At 36.6% G+C, this 15,809-nt stretch overlaps 1 protein-coding gene across 2 annotated transcripts; it reads left to right on the top strand.

Moving 5' to 3' along the window:
* The first annotated feature begins 366 nt into the window (after positions 1–366).
* On the top strand, positions 367–15,506 carry LOC129282838 (A-kinase-interacting protein 1-like). Of its 2 annotated transcripts, none has more exons than XM_064114813.1 (6): positions 367–482; positions 7,085–7,153; positions 7,971–8,099; positions 8,668–8,748; positions 9,847–9,954; positions 11,420–15,506. In XM_064114813.1, the coding sequence occupies exons 2-6, from the start codon at positions 7,142–7,144 to the stop codon at positions 11,564–11,566; spliced, it is 477 nt and encodes a 158-aa protein (XP_063970883.1). In that variant the 5' UTR covers positions 367–482; positions 7,085–7,141; the 3' UTR covers positions 11,567–15,506. The 2 variants fall into 2 exon arrangements, with proteins under 2 accessions (XP_063970883.1, XP_063970884.1); XM_064114814.1 differs by lacking the exon at positions 367–482 and adding an exon at positions 5,371–5,691.
* Positions 15,507–15,809: the final 303 nt, after the last annotated feature.

The raw sequence follows: 15,809 nt of genomic DNA, 5'->3' as shown, positions 1-15,809 counted from the left end.
GCGCATTATGCTAATTATAAGTGACAAAATACTAATTTACATATTTTTACGCTATGCGCGAAGGACGTTCCGTGACCACGCCTTCATTTCGCTGGTGTACCAAAACAGTGGCGGTGTCCATAGGCTTGTATACGAAAAATGGGAGCAGTGTGCACTTTTGACCCTCCAAAATTTTCTTCAATTCTGACCGGATGCAGAAGCGGAGTTTCACCCCCCTGAGTTTGAAAGACGAGGGCGCCCCCATTCTTTCTATTCATTCAAATGTTCTTTTTCGAGAGTTTGACTTTAAAAAAGTTTGTTTCGGGGGTCATTCTATCCACGGCGAATTTCCATTTCAGTGGTCACGGTCATTCACGACACGTCAGCGCTCAGAATGAAGCGGATATCCGGCCGGGTATATGTATCCGCGCGCGCCGCGCGAACGCGTACTGAGAAACGTAAACAAAAACAAAATTCAGGACGACCGAGGCTTGCATGCTCAGGTAAGAAAATTGTGTAAAATTTCCGAAGATAATGAGGAAAATATTATGATAGGTAATGTGAGAATCATAATAAGTTATGTCTTAGCTTGTTTAAATTGGGACCCCTTGTGTAGAAACTAGATGACATTTTGATTTTCTACGATGAAAACAATCGAAATTTTGAATTACAGTCCCATACGAAGCAAACGTTGTCACGGTGGTCTGTCTATCAATAATAATATGCCATGGCGCGTATACCTGGGGCCTGTTTAGTGTTGCATGAAAGGGTCTTTCGTAGAACCATTCTATGTAAGAACGAGATATCGCTCAACTGTTTCACAAAGCCGATTTGGGCGATACGAAGAATGGTCCTTGGAAAGACACCTCCAGACATGTCCTACGTAGGCATGATCTTCTTTGCATGCAGCGCCCGCCACTCTAGGCGACACCCCAATACTTACCCGTGCTAATAAACTGGGACTCCACTCACGCGCATTTGGGCCGCCCTAGCTTAGAACTAAGCAATATTATCTAGAAATTGTTACATTGTAGTCATTAAATATGTTCTATTAAATAAATTGATAATGTTTAATCGGTATGGTTGGAACTACCCCTTATCGACCACCTAATCTTCTAAGCATCATTATCATATCTGCGAAAATATTCATCAATTTTACCCAGTTTTCGTCTCATTTGTGCAGAAAATTGAGCAGATCAGATTCCCATGTTTCGCTCGGCGACTCCGATTCAATTTGCGTATATATCGACGATCAACGAATGCGACGATTTTCCATTTGCTCATTTGCACCCGTCTTTTGAAACCGACCACCCGCGGTACACTAAGTTTACGGCCGATTCTTGTCGCGGTGGCGAAATATTTTTACTCTTTCAAATCAGTTCTATGACGTCAACATGCTAAATGATCGCCTCACTACTTCCACTGCGAGCTCCGACGCATGATTCGACGATTGACGACGGATATTTGTTCTAAAGCCGTTTCCTATCGGATTTCTTGGTTTTTCAGCGGGTTTTGGGTTTGGTCAATACAATTTTGATTAATTCTACTAAATCTTTACTGTTTGTTGCTTCTTTTTTTCTCGTAAAATCGATTCTTACCGTTTCTATGGACACTGCGCCTACTCTCCCGCGCGTATCGTTTGTAATACGCAATAATTTTAACGCGCGCAAGGTGGTCGGTTTCAAAAGAGGTGGTCGATATGTGGTGGTCTTACCATACTCACCGGTTCTTTTGTTGCATTTTCAGACCATTTCTCACAATTCTTCGTAAATATTTGCGGCAAATTTTGTCGCCATAGACAGCTTAGCATCCATCTTTATTGATAAATGGAGCGCCCTTTACGATAGTTGTTAATGCCGCGGAGAAATCGTTAGGCATTTTGGCCTGTGTTCAAGGCGTTCTTTCTGCTTTATTTTTTATATTGAAGATTGTGCATTTGTTGAATAGCGCCGTCTACGTCAGGTATGAGATCGAGTGTATAAATAAACTCTTCCAAAATAATTATGATTCCGACCTGGCGCTGTTTAACTTCAATCTCTTTCACCTAAATTAGCGATGAATGCTAGCATTATAAAATATATATTATTAACGTCTGACGAAAAGAAGAACCAACCGATCAGCTGACGAGAACGCGAATCACGTGATCTTCATATCAGCTTCGATCGCGAGTCAGAAGAGAAGAGCAGCTGCCCAGAAAATCAGGAAAAAGCCGTGAAAATGTAAGTTCCCCTTCATTTCTTTCATTTTTTGTTGTTGCTAACGATGCATTTACACTATAAAATTATAATTTAAATAAGAGAAAGGAATATAGCTTGTACTTGTGATATAATATATAAATATCCTGTTCTCAGAGATTTCTAACCAAAAATACTACTGATGTCGCCTATGAGGTCCATACATGTAATGTTGGACCTCATTGGTACTTAGGTGAAAGAGATTGAAGTTAAACAGCGCCAGGTCGGAATCATAATTATTTTGGAAGAGTGTATTTATACACTCGATCTCATACCTGACGTAGACGGCGCTATTCATCAAATGCACAATCTTCAATATAAAAAATAAAACAGAAAGAACGCCTTGAACACAGGCCAAAATGCCTAACGATTTCTCCGCGGCATTAACAACTATCGTAAAGGGCGCTCCATTTATCAATAAAGATGGATGCTAAGCTGTCTATGGCGACAAAATTTGCCGCAAATATTTACGAAGAATTGTGAGAAATGGTCTGAAAATGCAACAAAAGAACCGGTGAGTACCGATTAAACATTATCAATTTATTTAATAGAACATATTTAATGACTACAATGTAACAATTTCTAGATAATATTGCTTAGTTCTAAGCTAGGGCGGCCCAAATGCGCGTGAGTGGAGTCCCAGTTTATAATATTAGCACGGGTAAGTATTGGGGTGTCGCCTAGAGTGGCGCCCGCCACCGTCGGCATTGAGAGAAAATGCGTTTACGGCAAGCCACACTGACATACATGTACTATCACCTTAAAAAAAATTTGGGGTTGCACTCTGAGTCTGATACATTTTATCTGGGATGGCGCCAAGTTATTTTTATATGGGGGCTATATGTCATCAATTTCAGGTCGTCTTTTTGCACGGGGTATTATTAGGGTGTCTGGAGAAAAAAATTATTTTTCTTATTTCAAGAAAATATCACATTTTCTTTGTGAATTTGAAGAGAAATGACCTTCAGACTGACAGAAATGTTACATTTAAAAAAAAAATCAAATTATTGGCTGCAAAAAAGAAGAATGAAATTAGGTCAATTTTCAGCATTTCTCTGCCATAGACTGTGTAGTTAAGAAATGGACACACACAAATTTATCCAAATTTTTAGATTCCGAGAGCTGTTATAAATTTATTATTAATGCCAAAAACTTGCCCACAAAGATTCCAATAGGATTTTTTATGCTCTATCTGATGGTATGATTTTTATAAAGATTTGGAAACCAGATCACAATGAAAAATTGCGACAAAGTGAAAAAAAATGTGCAAAACAGAAATTTCATTTTCCCATAGAAAACGCATGAAGAAATGGCAATGTCAACACACACAAAAATAAGGGTTTGCAATTTATCTCTAAATCCTTATTTAAAATGATCATATAAACTTGTCCTTACTGTCAAAAGAAGCCCCTGAATTTTCTCTTTCCATACATGCCAATCACAAGTTAATAATCAATTCAGATCACATTTTTCTAGATGCCTGAACTTCCCCCAAAAAATGTGCCATATTTTCCCCTAAATCAGCCTGTTTTATGCTGACACTTTTCAGTGTGGCTTCAGACACCCTAGTATTATTATGTCCGGGGGTAATGTAGGCCCAAATATTTTCTTTTATTCTCCCTCCGTCCTATCCCCATGCACCCCTTTTTTATAAAAAAAAAAATCAAACTTGAAATATTGAAATGGGCGGCACTATCTCTCTAACCCCTCATGTTTTCTCATCATTTATAGATAATTAAACAACATGAAAACAAATTTCTTAAAAGAAATTATATAAGGTAAAAAACGTGTTTATAACGTTCAGCAAAAAATAAAAAAAATACAAAATTAAGATGTTAAACATGCTAAATCATTTATTTATTTTGATTTCATTTTCATTATAATTATTTTTTGTGCTAGTTTTAATCAATGAAAATTAATTGTTGGATTTGGGCTAACTTGAGATATGTGAATTAACAGTGAAACAAAACAAAAAATCTGCAGTAACAAAATAGCTAATTGAATTTAAGATACAGATTAGGCCTATAGCTTATGAATCCATATGAAGATAAGTTCATTAAAGAAAAGATTATGGAAAGTCCATACCATACAGTATAGGAAGAGGCGCGTTTTTAATCGTAGGGTAGGCCCCTTTCAGCGGTTCAGCCCCTATGTCATGTTAAAGCAATAATGAAGTCTCTATAGGCCTACTCCTTAACTTTGAAATGTTGAACATATATATTTTTTATATTCTATCTTATATGAACTTCCATAAATTAAGTGATCAACTTTAGATATGACCAACGTTTATTGATTGTTGTAATTTTTATCATTATTTCTGTAAATAGTATTTTTTCCATTGCGGATTGCACACCCTTTTCTTTGTTTTAATTATTATTGCAAAGCACTACTTAACTTTATCCACATGTTTGCAGCAATTTTCATATTTTGCTTTCGGTTACTCATCATGCAACTGAGGTATGTTTATACTCTAAACACTCACATTTGTATTTCTTGCGTTATATCTGACAAATAAAATAAATGAATTAGATTTTTCACACGCAGCCTCTCATATTTTCCTTTTTAGTCTCATACAATCAGACACTGTTGATTTTGTTTACTCCATTCAAACCCTATTTTTACCTCAACAAATAACATATTAACGCATAATTTGCAAATTTATCATTATATATAAGTATTCTATAAAAATACAGAATATTGAACTAATAAAATGTCGAAATTACTTAGTTAAATCAATTTTTAGGTCGGACAAGGGTCTCTTTCGTTGAAATATCAATGAAAGGTGTCTCTAAATGGACACAGTGTTCTAAATAAGGGAAATAATGAAAATTTCGATTTTATCCAGTTATGTTTGTGAATCTTGAAAGTATTTTCTCTTTTTACCTTGTAGTATTTTCCAAATTTCATCCTTTTTCATTTCTCAACTTTGCCTTCTATTACTCATCATCTTCGAGAGGACATTACCCTTGGATACCAGTTACTTCCACTCCTTTAATAGCAATAAACATGCCAACAAGTGGTCAATAATGACCCTCACACAGCACACTCACCTGTGACTCACTATAAATTCTCTGAATTGGTACCTCTCTCTCCCCTCTCTCTTTGTTTACATCCTACATCACATTTGGGATGAAAACTACTACTTTCTTTTCTGAACACACTTCTCAAAGTTTTCTACTTTAGTAAACACGTGTTTTGAGAACGTCGTCAAATACTTGATACATTTTGTGGATTCCATCATCTCACTTGGAGCAAATTCATCCATTGCATCTTCCACAGCATATCATTTCTAGTTTGCGTACTACCCTTTTTTTCTCCGTCATTTTCACTAAGAGAAAATCCAAATACCGCTTGAGCTAGCCAAGTTATTTTTTGTGATATAATCTTGTGTGATTCTGTGTCATTGGGATTGTGCAATAATTGGAACACTTTGTTATATTAGAGGATTGTCTGTCGGATCTCTACACGCATAAAGTTGGTAAGTGGAGATTGGCTTATTACCATTTCATCTTATAACCAGCCCCCGCTTCACCCTCATAAAGTAAGCTCCATACATCGATTCTACAATCAGTAATAAATAAAACATTGTTTGATCTCCTTTTATTGAAATATATGATTTTATGAAAAGTCGTCATTCCGAAATAAAAGGTTCAGGTGACGATGAAGACTAAATATTTTTCCGATACTATCGATATCAAACGATGTCGCGGACTTGGAAGACAAAATTGCCTTCGTGTAACGGAAAGCGCTGATTTGTCGCCAATCTTCCTATCTCGGAAGAATGGTCCTAGGACGTTCCTACGTATCGCTCATCTCGTCGTGCAACAGGCCCCTTGTTCATTGAATGAGTGCTATGGCGTATGATGGTGGTCCCCAAGTCTGTGCACCTAACTTTTTTAGTTAAGATTTTACATGAATTTCCTTTTATTTCACAAAATCTTTCAGTAAATAATGTTACTTATATTGTTATGAGTAAGTCTACCAAATATCTCAGAAATTTGAAAGAAATATAGCCTAATATATATACTATAGGATTTTCTTGGAAAAAACCTCGGGCAGTCATTTTCAGATTGAAAAAAAATGGTACCTCATGTCTGCGCACCCATTCACTTTGCACACGGTTCAGGTATTTTGATGAGAAATGCTGCATTTTGAGGCCGTCACATGAAATGCCCCAAATTCTTTACTTTTCCATAAGTTTGAGTCGGAATTTTAATGAAATCTGTCTATGTGTTGCATGTGTAAAGTTTGTGTTCGTTGCATATCTTCTTTTACTATAATCGCGCAGATACGCGTGTGCGCAGACATGGGTGACTGCGCAGACTTGGGGGAACTTGCCATACCTGTTAGACATGTCCAAACACTAAAGCAACAGTAACTTGTAGGATGGGGTAGCCAAGAGGATCCTAGAGAGTAAAGATCATTCACTAACGTACATGTATGCTTACTCTCAACGGAGCCAGGGATATTGCGTCCCATCCATCCTACCTCGGGCGATGTTCGTGCAAGCTCCACTCCACTTCACTACCGCTACACTCCGCTCCACCTACCCGAACATCGGGACCGTGAACCATTTCGGATATACCGAGTCACAAAGGTGGGATGGCAATCATGATAATCGTAAAAATATAACGAAAAAGATGATTGACTTTGGGCCAGTATCTTTTACCTTACACGTATTATTCACGGCCAATTTCAAAACATCGCATGCGCTGCGATCACGAATGGTTTACGTCGCTATCTTGAATCTGATTTCTTTGTCTTTCGCTATAGCTACAGCACGCATATCTCGATATGCGTGCTGTAAAACAAAGAGACTTTGTATTTTCTAATAAAATCAATATTTCTTCTATACTTTCATTTTGATACAGTTGATGAGTTGTGACATCTCATGAAAGAGCCAGTCATCTTAGCTCAGCAATCTCAAAATGAACCACTCGGTGAGTACTGCTAAAGGCCTAGATCTAACCATTTCAACTTTTTTTTAAAATGCTGTTGAGTTTTTGTAGATGCTTTCGTAGGAGGGGGGGGGGGGGGGGGGGATCCGATGCCCGGGCACTTACGCAGATCCAGATACATTGTAAAATGTCATGGCTTTGTATTTTCACAAAATTCATGCAATAAATAGCCAAAAAAGTAAGTGTTATGTTCTGTATGTTTGAGGATACCATGACAAATGTTCTTTCTGCCTGTCTGACAATTCTCCAAATCAGGGAATTCGATAAGAAATACCTCAAATGAGGGAAAAATCAGGGAATTTAAATCAGCCCAAAAGTCGAAAGCACGGTAGTCAGTTAGACTCTGTTATATATTGTTGCATTTCAAAAAAAGATCCATTGAATGACTGGTTATGATGGTACTAGATCTAATTAGTTTGACATTGTTTTTATACTGAAAATACATGTAATTCACTGGAACAACTTAGAAAACATGCAAAACTGGGAATGGGTTTAAATAATTATCACCTCATGGAGAATTTCTAAACTTCATCATGGCAAAATCAAGGAATATTTTTTTTATTGAAAAGCTGGGAACCCTGGTTTAATGCTCTTGGCTATGCATCTTGTGTGTTAGAACTGCTCCTAATGTATCTTGTATAATTCTTACTAATGCCCTCTATGATGAGTGTTCCCATACTTTCATAGTATTTCCCCTCTCTTTTCAGTTTGATATTACATTAATTTCTTATTCCTCAATGTGTACTATTGGTACATAAAATATTATTTCCCTTTATGGCTGGAATTGACTTTTTCCTAGCACCCTGAAGACTGGATGACTTGTACGCTGTGCAGAGCAAACCACCAAGGGCAGCAGGTCCTAGAGAGAGCTAGAAGGAGAGAGATCTCATGGCCTGAACCTAGAGAACACGGAACTCCTCCCATCCAGGTCAGTTCAGCCTACGTGTGGGCATTCCATCGGGTAGGGTCCATTGTCAGGGAGACTTAATGAAAAATAGCTGATAATCGAGTGAAAAGATGCTGATTTTCAACATTTCCCTGCTTCATACATTGATTTCTTTCATTGGATATTGTTTAAGTGAGACAGGTCTCCCTTTTTCCTCAGTAAATTCTCCATGAAAGTTTGAAGCTCAGATTATATTCTTTTACTTTGTTTTGTATTTATTCTGTGTATTGAATAGATCTTGGGGGCAGTTTTCATAAAGCTGTTCATAAGTTACGCACCACCTTTTATAAGACTGGTGACCCATCCTTGTCGTGAATGGTGGAATGGTGTACTCCAAATTTTCATTGATGTTGATTTCGCTCTCAAGAAAGGGTCCACAGTTGTGCATAATGCTGTTTGACCTGTTATAATTTTACCATTGTATTCTTACACTATTCTTGAGAAGGTCTAATTTGAGGTCTCTATAAAGTCACACTCAGCTCTTTGTGAAACCTTCCCAGTCCCTTTGTTCTATTTTCTCTTTTTCATTCGATATTGGATTCATATGCAGGATGCCCTGGCGTACACCACCATAGATGAGGCCTTCGGTAGCATCCTACAGTATATGACAACCAGTAGCAGACAATGCAGAGTAAGTCATCTCTCCAATTGACCAGGGGTCTGTTTCAAAAAACATGTTATGATGAAAAATTTGCAATACTAATTGGCTGAAGTACTTTTTTGGTGTGTTACCACTGTAATTATTATTATTTGAATTACTTTCTCTTATTTTTGTTGTCGCTTATTCGTTTTATTTTGATATTTGTGGATTACTTGTTTTAAGTTTGTCTTCTGTGTCCGTCTCGATTTTTGTATAGAGTTGTATATATAGTTTGTTTATAATTAGTATGGAAACTAAGTTTAGGGGCTTGCCTTCTCTACAAGCTTTTGCTTTTCTTGGCAAGTCCCTCCGTTCATTTCTTGTTTCTTTTCATTGATAAAATTACTGCAACAAATTGTAGTTTTGTTTAATTTATATTCAACATTTGATACGAAATTTCTTTGATTTGTCTGTATTATCGATTATATTGAATATGTATTGTTACTTTGATTATATTTTGAAAAAATTGTTGAACGGAAATAAAATCTAAATCTAAAAGGCAATTCTAAACTTATGGACAAAAGTGTAGAGTAAGTTTCATTAGCCTTTTGTAAACTAGTAGTTAAAAGTTATTTTAATAACGAAAGTGCGAAGTAATTCATCAGTCCCAATGAACAGAGTAGTGTTTCATAAAGCCCATTTTAAAAGATACTCCTTACTTTAGGAATGAAAGTGTAGGGAATGTAAGCTATCCCATTCATTGACCAGGGGTTGGGGCAGAGTTTTATGAACACCATCTTAAGTTAGGAAAAAATCCACAAACAAATTACAAATGATTAGAATATTAAATGCAAAAATTTGGCCCAAATGTCTTGAGATATCTATAAAGTATGACGTATTTCAAATAATTTCACAATAATAACACGTTGTGTATTCAAGAAAAAATATTTGTTTTTTGTTTTGAAAATGTGTCCCAACTGGTAACCATAACATTTTAAATAAAAATCTGTTCTATCAATGGTATTCAGCAGGGGACTCATTTTGTGCATTTCAGGGTTAATCCTTTCCACATCAAAGTGCACCATTTGTTTTATTATTAATCCTGTCGTATAAGACTACCATAACTTGGTTTTATCTTTTTTTTTGCAGAGGTACTACTCCAGTATTCCAGCTTCTTCCCAGAATGCACTAGACAAACGGCATTGTGGGAGATTCCATGCTCCGAGATACACAGAGCCCAGAAAAATGCCACATCCGGTAAGAAAATCTTTTTGGTTACAATTTACAAAGCGTTTTGAAAACTTACATTTTTTTTTACTGAGAGATTTTTCATAAAATCCTTCATGCAAAATGCCCCCCAATGACGAGCTTGGTCGCTTTGCTCCTTCACTTTCAAGTTTCTTTGAAACACTTTACGGGTTGCGAAGGATTTATTTTATCACTAATTATTTGCAATTATTGGCAGTTAACAAAATGTTTGTCACGTCAGCCTGTCAGTAGTCCGATGAATTAACTCTGGTTTCATCTCTGCTGGAAGGGTGCAGGATTTGCTCTCACAGCAAATGTCCTTATCCCTCCTTCCATTTGCAAAATTCTTTACATCTATCCTCGACCCATGCATTAATACATGATTGCTTGGGGACACAACATTTTCTCTGGCGACAATTCTTTCGGGCTTTATTTCGTTTAAGATATAGGGTAAGGGTTTGGGTTGAATTAGGGTTTTACGTTAGGGTTAGGAATGTTCTGTAAACTGATTGGTCCAAATCGGATCACACGATATTCAGCGAATTGCACTATGGCATCTAAAATGCACTATCCTGCACTCGGTCGTCACACCAAATGTACTATCCTGCACTCTGACGTTAGAGTGCAGGATAGTACGAGGTCTGGAATCATCTAGAATTTAGATCAAATACAGCATTTGGGGCAACTCAGTAACATGGGGGGGGGGTTGTATAAAACGAACAATGCACTCATTCTTGTGCATAGAGGACTTAAATAATGAACTCTGTGCCTGACTCACCAAAATGCATACACCGCACTCGGTCCTGCGGACCTCGGTGCGGTATATCCATTGCTTCTTCTCGCACATCGTTCATTATTTGGCCCTGTATGCACACGCTTTCGTGCATTATTTGTATAATAAGTTATTTCTTGGAGTCCATACTGTCATAATATGAAGTTGTACATTATCACAACATCATTATTGGAATGAATCTAGCAATTGGTCAATTTACTGTAGGCCATGAACATTGTTGAAATAGAGTCATCATTTATCCAACAGGTAAATGTATATACTCATCCATTGCTGCATTCATTCATGATAGTGACATTAATGCATGGCAATTATTTGAAATTCTGATTTTATTTTTTCTAGCATTATGCCAGACTTCAAATAAAATAATTTACTTCTTGGAACTTTCACATTTATAATGCAAATTGTGACCTGTTAATAATTGCATCATATCGGATCTTGTAGTGTGCGCCGGAAATTACAGGTTTTGATGGATAGTAATGTAGTGTGGGTATTCTCACAGTAAAACCATTGAATCATTTGTTACACTGTTCAGACAGAGAAAAGCCAGTAGACAGAATCGGAACTTACTGGCTAGTTTCCAATCAGTGTATAATAGCTGCTTGCAACATTCCATGGAAATTAGACATTCATGATGGAGAATGTAAACTGTGTTGTCTGTTTCTTTTCATTTTTTTTCTGCAGCTACAGCGATCTGAAGATGTTCACATCCAAGTCCAGCCTGGTACCTACGCTGTGACAGCAGGAGGGTGGGGAAAAGGCAAAGGTCAACAGACACATGTCGTCCATGTCAACCAAGGTCAAAGTGTCAATCTGGATTTCAACCTTTGACCTCAGTGACCTTAAGGGTCAGGACTGCATTAGCAGCTGATTTGATAAACTGAATTTTAAGAGAAAGAATTGTCCTTGCCTTGGATCTGATTCAGAGAAACGCTCTTTCTTGAGTTCAACAAAAATTTTACCTTTGAGAGATCAACATGAATCATGATTAATTGAAATTTGCCGTTTATATCATGTGTTGATTTGAATATGCTTTTTTTTTACTATTTGACAAATGAGGCTTATTGGCTTTGTCAGTGGTGATGTGATATTTCAAAAGACCAATTGCTTCCAACTGCTATGTTGCAATGCAAACATTACTCATAATCGTGACATTGTAATCAGTAACTGGTAGAGGCAACTGTTCATTTGGAAGAGGAATTATTTGATATCAAAATTAAATGAAAGCTATTCATGATAAAACTCTTCGAAACACTATGGGAGATATCCTACATGTAAGTGCATAGAAATGAATCTCTCCATGTTTAAAGCCTATTTAGTTTTGGGGCAATTCCATAAAATATGTACGTTCGACCCCCTGTATGTGGGACCTTCATGAAATTTTCTGTCTCTTATTTCTTGTTCTTATGACAGTCTGTAATGTTCTCAAAGGACCATGGCTTGGTCAGTTTATGAAGTGGGTTAAAACTTGATAAAAATTGCATGTCACTATTTAGGGGTGTGACAGTTCAGAGTTACAGCTGATTTCAGATTTTTTTTGGTTCTTATTTTCAGCTTATTTTTGGCTTTCCTCTGTACAAAGACTATGGGAGCTCTTTCTATTTCAGACTTTTTCAACACTCTTCAGCTTTTTTCAGATCTTTTTATTTGTGACCACTCATACCCCTGACTATTCCATCTCAGTACTTGATTATATTAATGCTTATGCCTCAAAACGGTTGTGGTGTAAAGGATATAAACTAAAATGTGTTTTCATGGTTAAATTTGCTGATTTTACCTCATAGTTTAATTAGACCGGGTGCTGAGTCAAAATAGAATATCTGCATTATTTTGCATTGTTTATATAAAACACTATCAAGCATGGAATGGGTTTAAAATTTCAGGATAATAATAGCTTCCTATTATCCAATTTAATCCAATTGATAAATATGTAAAGCGAGGACAAGGCTATTTTGAATAAAAATAAAACAAGAGAGGGAGGTAGATTTGAATTCAAATCCTAATGGCCGAAAAATGACATATTTAAAGTCCAGTGGGTAAAATCAGTCAATGACTACAACGCTTTTCTATTATAATGTTCAATGATACTTCAGTATACATCACATAACTAATCTATTACAAAAGCTAAATACATGCTCTAAAATGTCTGAAAATATTTGAGGTTATTGCAGTCATGTTGAGAAATCAAATCCTCTGCACCTTATATACATTTCTGTCCCGATTTATGACATCAGCAAATATCGTTTTTTAGTTGATGGTATAAACATTATATGCTGTCATAAAAGAAAATACAAAAGTATTGGAGCAGGTCATTACATGCAATGTTATAAATGTTGCATTTTATAATGTTTGACGCAACAGAAGTAGGAGGTGATTTGTAAAATAATTACTTTGGAATCTGGTTCCTTATAAAGATGATGTAAGCAATGGAAGTCGTCAATATCACACATGATATTGGCGTTACATTAAAAATCATGAACAATAATTTTAATTTGGTTGGAACCATTTGCACTCACTATGTAGACAGTTTGTAGCATGAAAGTTCATTTAAATCTTGCCCATAATGTATGAAATTACTTCTGCCAATACCAAACAGGCCTAATATTTTCTGTGCCTTATCAAATAAAAATTTAAGGACCCCGTTCTTCACTTTTAACAGAAAATAGAATTAGGGTAATTCCATTTGACACCAGTCCTGTTTATTAGCAATCAGTCCATCTGTCTATTATTATTAAACCATTTGTATATTTGACCTCAATTAAAATAACAAGCATATGAGTTGTGCGAAACAATATTTTCATATTCAATTATTCATATGATGTTTTGAAGTAGTTCCTTTTAATTTCTTTTGGTTTGATAGTTATAATAAGATATTTTCTGGTATCCATTCCACAGCCCTTTGTTTGAAAAATAAAAAAATGTGAAAACCCAGCTATAAACTGACATAAGCTACTGATATGACCTCATTTACTCACAATAAAAATATTGCAGCTTTTGAAATATCATTAAATACATAGAGTCAGTATGTTTCTCCTGAAAATGTAACGACATTCCAGAATACTGTCAAGATAATTGAACTGAAATATGTGCAAATATTGTAAAAATACCCCAAATGGTCTTTAAAGTTGAATTAAGAAGACGATTCCAAATATTGAGATATTTACATTAATAGCAACCTTACAACCCCCCAAACACTAAGAGGTGATTCGACCCCCCATTTTCTTTTTTCAAAATAGTGAATTTGAACGATTTATCCCTACCCATTTTCCCTGAGTTCGCTCCTGCAATGCCTACCGAGACGGGTGTTCTTTGAGTGTGACGTCACCGGGGGGTATTTTAGTAAACAAGGCAGTGCCGCTTTGTGTACTATGCACGTACGCCTTCATATGGAATAACTGCAGTTGAAGTTGTATCTGCGAGCCATAGAACTTGCAAAGAGGTAATGATTAAAATATTTGTGGCCGTACTATTATTCCAAATATGTAAATTCCCTCAGAATGATACCATAGACCCTAAAGGAATAATTTCAAGGTGAATAATATGAAATTTGATAGAGATCTTCTCACCAGTCGATAACGTAGCAGACGTGTTATTATGACATATTTATCCGCGCGTGACGCGGCTCTTGCAAAAAAACACAGTTGGTTGCGGAATTGCTTTGTGCCGACCGGACGCCCGCTCCGGCGCAGCTAGCTGTCGAGCTACCGTACCGCATACCTTTCTTGTTGTCTTCAACCATAGATATGTCTCTGTCTTCAACTCACTTGCGAATTGCGTTTGTATGTGTGACGGTGACCCCTAGCGTAATTAAATATAGAAAACAACTCAGAAGGCCGAGAAAGAATAATACGTTTGGTTCAAGATTGTTCTGTGGAATGAGCTATGAGTGGAAATGATCCAGAGGATATAAAAGTGGAGTCAAAGACAAAAGAAAAGAAGAAAAAACGCCAGGGGATCGCGGCACGGCCATGAACTAAGTCGACATACCAGACCATAACAGTACACTCAATGCCTGTACTGTACGTACCGGGTGTTGTGTGTACTAGTTGCGTTCAGCGCGCGCTGAGCGAGAGCTGAGCTAGCCGCCGGAATTACTTTCCAGCTATTCACTTGATTGAACATCGTGAAAATAAATGAGAAATAGTGAAAATATCATTCAATAACTCACTGTTTGCTATCTTACATCATGATTGAAGAGTTCATGATGGTTATTCATACTGTTTTTTATACAGGGAAAGTAAAGATTTGTACATATCAGTCCTATTTGTTTGATTTGAGTTGCTTTGAAAAAAAATTGTAAAATATCTTTCTCTCTCTGCATAGCATTTCTGTATGACATTCAGGCACCTCTTATACTAAATTCCCCCCGGTGACGTCACACTCCGAGTGGCTTTTCTGTACACTCGTCTCTCGGGCTCTGACAGGTGGCTAATTTCATTGACTTTCAAAGCAAAATATCGAGAAGGCAGAGGATTTTTGTGACATGCTATCTGTTTGAACAACTTATATATACTATATATTGTTTGTAGAACCTATATTTATGGAAACTCACCCCCTTCTTAATTCAACTTTAATGTAAAGTTAGTTGTGTAAAGAAATACTTGTAGTTCATCCAGAAATTCCAATATTTACAATTTATTTGGCATTTTTAGAACATCCATAAGCCATTTCAACCTTATAATTATTTATCTATACCAAATGCAATTTGTGTAAATATTTTTAGCGAGTCGATGTATTGTACATGAAAAATATACGTTCTTTTTTAAACATAGATGAACAGATGAGGTTATCATTTTATTTGCTTCCTAATGTAGACATAATCAGGGGCCGTGGAATGGTTTTCAAAGTGGGGGGGGGGGGGGGGCTGACCATGCTAAAAATCACATGGTCATTTTTACGTTTTTGTACACGGTTTTAGAAAAAAGTGGGGGGGGGGGGGCGGCTCAACCCCCCCCCCCCCCCAGTTCCGCGGCCCCTGATAATTGTAGCTTATCTGATGATTGAGATTTAAAATGAAATTGCATTTGTATTATTGAATGAAGGGATGTAGATAGTGAGAGAGAGAGAGAAGGAG

This window comes from Lytechinus pictus, unplaced genomic scaffold (genome assembly GCF_037042905.1).
Source record: "Lytechinus pictus isolate F3 Inbred unplaced genomic scaffold, Lp3.0 scaffold_20, whole genome shotgun sequence".
Lineage (NCBI taxonomy): Eukaryota > Metazoa > Echinodermata > Echinoidea > Temnopleuroida > Toxopneustidae > Lytechinus > Lytechinus pictus.
Note: the sequence above shows the minus strand (reverse complement) of the source record. Positions and strands in the feature narration are given on the sequence as shown.

Bases quoted from the DNA above. Each gene is read 5' to 3' on its own strand.
- LOC129282838 (XM_064114813.1), top strand. The intron at 8,749-9,846 runs GTAAGTCATCTC...TTTTTTTTGCAG, and splicing joins CCAGTAGCAGACAATGCAGA to AGGTACTACTCCAGTATTCC. The intron at 9,955-11,419 runs GTAAGAAAATCT...TTTTTTCTGCAG, and splicing joins CCAGAAAAATGCCACATCCG to CTACAGCGATCTGAAGATGT.